Source organism: Amblyomma americanum, chromosome 1, assembly GCF_052857255.1.
Source record: "Amblyomma americanum isolate KBUSLIRL-KWMA chromosome 1, ASM5285725v1, whole genome shotgun sequence".
Classification (NCBI taxonomy): domain Eukaryota; kingdom Metazoa; phylum Arthropoda; class Arachnida; order Ixodida; family Ixodidae; genus Amblyomma; species Amblyomma americanum.
In genome coordinates this window covers 319006772-319011149 of record NC_135497.1, presented here as the reverse complement: position 1 = coordinate 319011149, position 4378 = coordinate 319006772, and the positions used below count along the sequence as shown (strand labels likewise).

The 4378-nt window shown below is 43.9% G+C and overlaps 1 protein-coding gene across 1 annotated transcript; it reads left to right on the top strand.

Annotated features, from left to right (window-relative positions):
- The first annotated feature begins 219 nt into the window (after positions 1-219).
- Positions 220-3671, top strand: LOC144115394 (4 kDa defensin). Its single transcript, XM_077649767.1, has 4 exons — positions 220-245; positions 2509-2594; positions 3094-3153; positions 3314-3671. The coding sequence occupies exons 2-4, from the start codon at positions 2552-2554 to the stop codon at positions 3433-3435; spliced, it is 225 nt and encodes a 74-aa protein (XP_077505893.1). The 5' UTR covers positions 220-245; positions 2509-2551; the 3' UTR covers positions 3436-3671.
- Positions 3672-4378: the final 707 nt, after the last annotated feature.

Genomic DNA, 4378 nt, shown 5'->3' with positions numbered 1-4378 from the left:
AATATGGAAGTTCCACCTGTCACTTCGGCAGTCTTCTCACCTATTCCGATTGTTTCGGTGCAGTGATTGGCTGCGTTTTCATGACAACATGCAACCTCACTGAGGATGAGTAGCCCACTGGATGGGAAAAACCAACACGCGCTCAGAAGCTCTTTCCTCCTTGATTCCGCGTCACAGTCAGTATATAAGCTGGTTAGCACCGCCAGCTAAAACACAGCTCCTGCCTCTGGAATCAAACAAGAACGGTAAGGCATTTGAGTTGCTTCAGATTTTGTTCGTTATCTCCGTATATGGCGTTATCAGATGGCGAGCTACTTCCTACGTAATGGTCAAGGAACGCATTCAGATATCTGTAGTCTGGTTATAATGATATTCTAAAATTCAAAACTACCGTGATGTGATTTCAGTAAGAGAAAGGAGGTTTAGGGTTCTACCCGCATTCCGGTAGAAATTATTCCTTTATTTTGGTGGTTATTTTTTTGTGTTGTCACAGAGCGCCCATTAAGCGCGCTACGCGGTCCTGGCAATCACTTGTGTTGCATTTTGTCTGAAAAAAAACACAAATGGTTTCTCCAAAATTCTTATGCGCCCTTTTTTATCTAGAAAGAATTGTAACAAAGAATTAAAGGCGCCTAATTGTTATGAGAACTTAGTCACTTGTAAAGAAGCTCTTTATGAATTTCAGTTTTTCTACTACCAGCTTTAAAAATTCTGAAAACACGACTGCACTCTCTGTCTGACCGATCGAGCTAATGCCTGTAATAATGGTGAAGCTCTCAACAGGAAGAACACAACTAGCATCGTTTTTGTTAAAAACAGCGCTTTAACGCTCCCGAGCAACCTTTGCGTAACCACTTGCTTCTAGGACCCTGACGGCGGCCTGTCCGGCGTGCTAGGTCTCGGTGATATGCTCAGCAGTGAATATCTTAGCAGGGAGAACGCTTACGCAGAACGTCTAGACGTAAATGGCGTGTAGTAAAGCCAGCTGCCGTCGCAGCAAAATAGACCGCAAAGCAATATCGCGACACGCGAAATTCGAGTACTTTCTCTTGTATCAAGGCCTGTTACTTTCCGGTAAAAATAACTTTGCAGGATAGAAGTTCGTGGCTAGTTAAATTGACGTGCCTTGTTTAACATGCTGGCAGAAAATATCTGCTTTAGAGCCTATTATGTCGAGTAGCTAAAGCATGAAATGATCCCATTGAAATCGCGTTAGACCGTACTCTGCCCTGCAACACCCCGAACAACAAAAGGAAACCTGCCCCGAGTATATGCCCAGGGACTTCGCTCTACAACTCGACGAAAAAAAGTCGCCATTGACCGCCTCCCCACAGTGCGACAACGTGACTCACAGCCTTAACTCCCCTTCCTTCCCCTCCCCCACGCCTTTCGCATCACAGCTTCCATTTCTTTGACCCCCTCCTCCCCTTTATACTTAAAGACGCTAGCTACTACCCCCAGTCACCCATGATTAAGGGTCTGAGCCGGCTTCGAAACGTTGGGTTTGAAATTAACGTTTTTTGGTTGGAGATGTGCATTTTATCAAAACTATTACTCTATTATGAAAGGAACACAAAACCTGGTGTAATTTTGGAAACTCTCTATTGGAGAGATAAAAGAAAAAAGCTCCCTGTCTTAGGACCTCAAGCCCAGGCAGCACTTGAAAGATGTGCTTACTGAGACAAAGCAAACAATCACGACAGAATATGTAAGTCAAAAATTTAGCGGTTCTTCAAATTCTCAGCCATCTGCTTGCGCTAATGTTATTTCGTTTACATTATCACAAGCAACAGACATACCTTCACATAGGCCTACCTCAAAAAATGCTCGTATTACACCAGTACAGCTGAGCTCCTTCGTACAAGCTAGAAAATGCTCCCAATTACACGTAACTCCTGTGGCTGAAAGCTCTGTGGGTAGAATGCAGTATGCGTGGCCCAATTGAAGGATCCTTTTTGGAACTTCAGCTGCGTCACTGTTGTGGCACTGTTTTTTTTGGTGGTTTTGAAAGAAAAACTAGAGGATATTCACCATGCTGCGCACTTTTTTATTTTTAGACAGAGTCGACAGATGCGGGCGACACACTCGTTGTCTTAGTCTTTTGTTAACACTGATGCCTGTCGCATGCCTAATCGATTACACTTTAAAATAATCTGCCAGGTGGTTTATTGGCGTAGCGCATATTAAAGACCCAATCTTAGAGCGTACAAAGAGGCTTGCATATTCCTCATCCAATCTCCTTCCATGTATACAGCGGCCGGTAATACTTTCCGGGATACAGAAACGACAAAAAAAAACAGAGTTCCCGTGCTCCCTAGACAACCAGGCTGTCATGCGCAGGTTTCATTGGCTACACAACATACGTTTCAATGCGCGCTTCACTGCATGCTTACGCAGCCAAGAAAATGAGATTTTTCACTCCTCATGTCTTATGAAAACTTCAGCGAGCAAACGAACCAAAGTTTCGAAGGGTAAAAAAGTGACGTGAATTCTTTCGGGCATCTTTAGTGACATACCTCGGACGACTCACGCCAACGACATTCAAGCTAAAATGAAGGTCCTGGCCATCGCCCTCATCTTTGTTCTTGTGGCTGGTAAGTCTGTCCGTGTCAATAGCAATACTGCTGCAGTATGAGTAGGCGTTTCGTTGACTTCTGGCTCCTTGTGCTGACGCAGTAAAAAATGGGAAACATCTAGCCACACAAACATCATGGTTTATTTCACTAAATGCTGCAACTCTATGGTCCTCTCTTTATATCGAGGCACATTCACGAATGTGAATGCGTGGTTATTAACGCAAGACAACAATTATAGCATATGTTGGGGTAACGTATGTAGAAAATTTGGACTATTAACTTAGAAAAAGAACTGAAAAAAGTCCATAATTTGTTCAATTCCATTGAGAGTTGAACGCATATCTTCCCATTATACAATCAGCCTTATTGAAACCAACATGTCACACTATTCCTCATTTTGGGAAGTTGCAATGCAGTTACGAGCTCGAAAATGAGCTCCTTCGAAGATAATACTTTGGCTGTATGTTGGTCAAGAAGGCGGTTACAGAAGCGTTTGAATTTTTTAACCCGCACGCAGGACTCGTCACCACCGTGGTTGCCCAGGATGACGAGGGGACAGTTGCGCATGTTCGCGTCCGTGAGTATACTTTCAGGACTGGCTTTGTGTTTGTAAAAAAAAATGTATTTTTATTTTTCTTGGCTTTGAAATCATTTCAGAGCGCGCTCATTGCGACTGCTGCTGCTTAGCCAGCGAAATCAGCGCATGAAGAACCAAGCTCCCTTTATTTTTTTTCTAGGTCGAGGCTTCGGCTGCCCGTTCAACCAGGGCGCTTGCCATCGCCACTGCCGTAGCATCGGCCGCCGAGGAGGCTACTGCGCGGGGGCCTTCAAGCAGACATGCACTTGCTACCGCAGATAGATAAAGGGCGACAGTATTTTCAACCTCAGAAAGTGGTCGTTCTCTCTCTGAGAAGAAACTAAAGTTCCTAAAAAAGTTTTTCAGCAAGCGTTCAAACAGGCTGTCCGCAATCGCAGCCTCGCGGAGACCTTAAAACTGGCGTTTTTGCTTTAGTCATTCTGCGCAAAATATATTAAAGTATGGCTTGTCGGTGTATTTTGTCATGTTTTAATAAAAGATGCGGAGATATAATTTCCGCACGAGTGATTGCATTCGACACAGGACTTCACTCGGCGAGCACAATCGTGCCGCCTCCCGCTTTATTTAATGTGGCTGAACTCTTGCTGACAAGGCTTGTGTTCAAAGAAGGAAATATTTTTCTGGCTTGTCGAGGCAGCCTGCTCGCTCCGTATTCATACAAGGTGTTTCACCTAAGGTTTTACATAATCTTTAAAAAGAGGCTTTCTGAGTTAGAAGTGCGCTTTTTTGTGCATAGCATTGTCAACGGTATGGCGCATCCTATTACAGCTATAAGACGTGCTAACTGCCAGGCTGGTTGGCTACTATTGAATAGTTAAATTTTTATCCCGTACTTAATTACTTAAAGGCGTGTAGACCATCGTTAGCAATATCCGTATCAGTTCTTTGAATTTTGAAAACGCGGTTACCCTTGGCGTTGTGGCCCAAAAATGTTTGACTATTTCGACGCGTTACGTGCACAGGAAAGTTTGCTTTGGCTGCAAGCTTCTCGAAAGCTAATGCATTTTGGTGCAATGTAGCCAGAATTTTTTGGGCCATAGCACCGAGGGTAACCGCGTTTTCTAAATTCTAAAAACTGTTATGGACGGGTAAATAGACTGGACGGGTATCTAGTGAGTGGGCGGGAACGAAGCGTGGCGGAAAATTTGAAAATTTGAAATGGTTGCCGGGATGAAACGAGGATATAATCAGAGTTAATCGATAA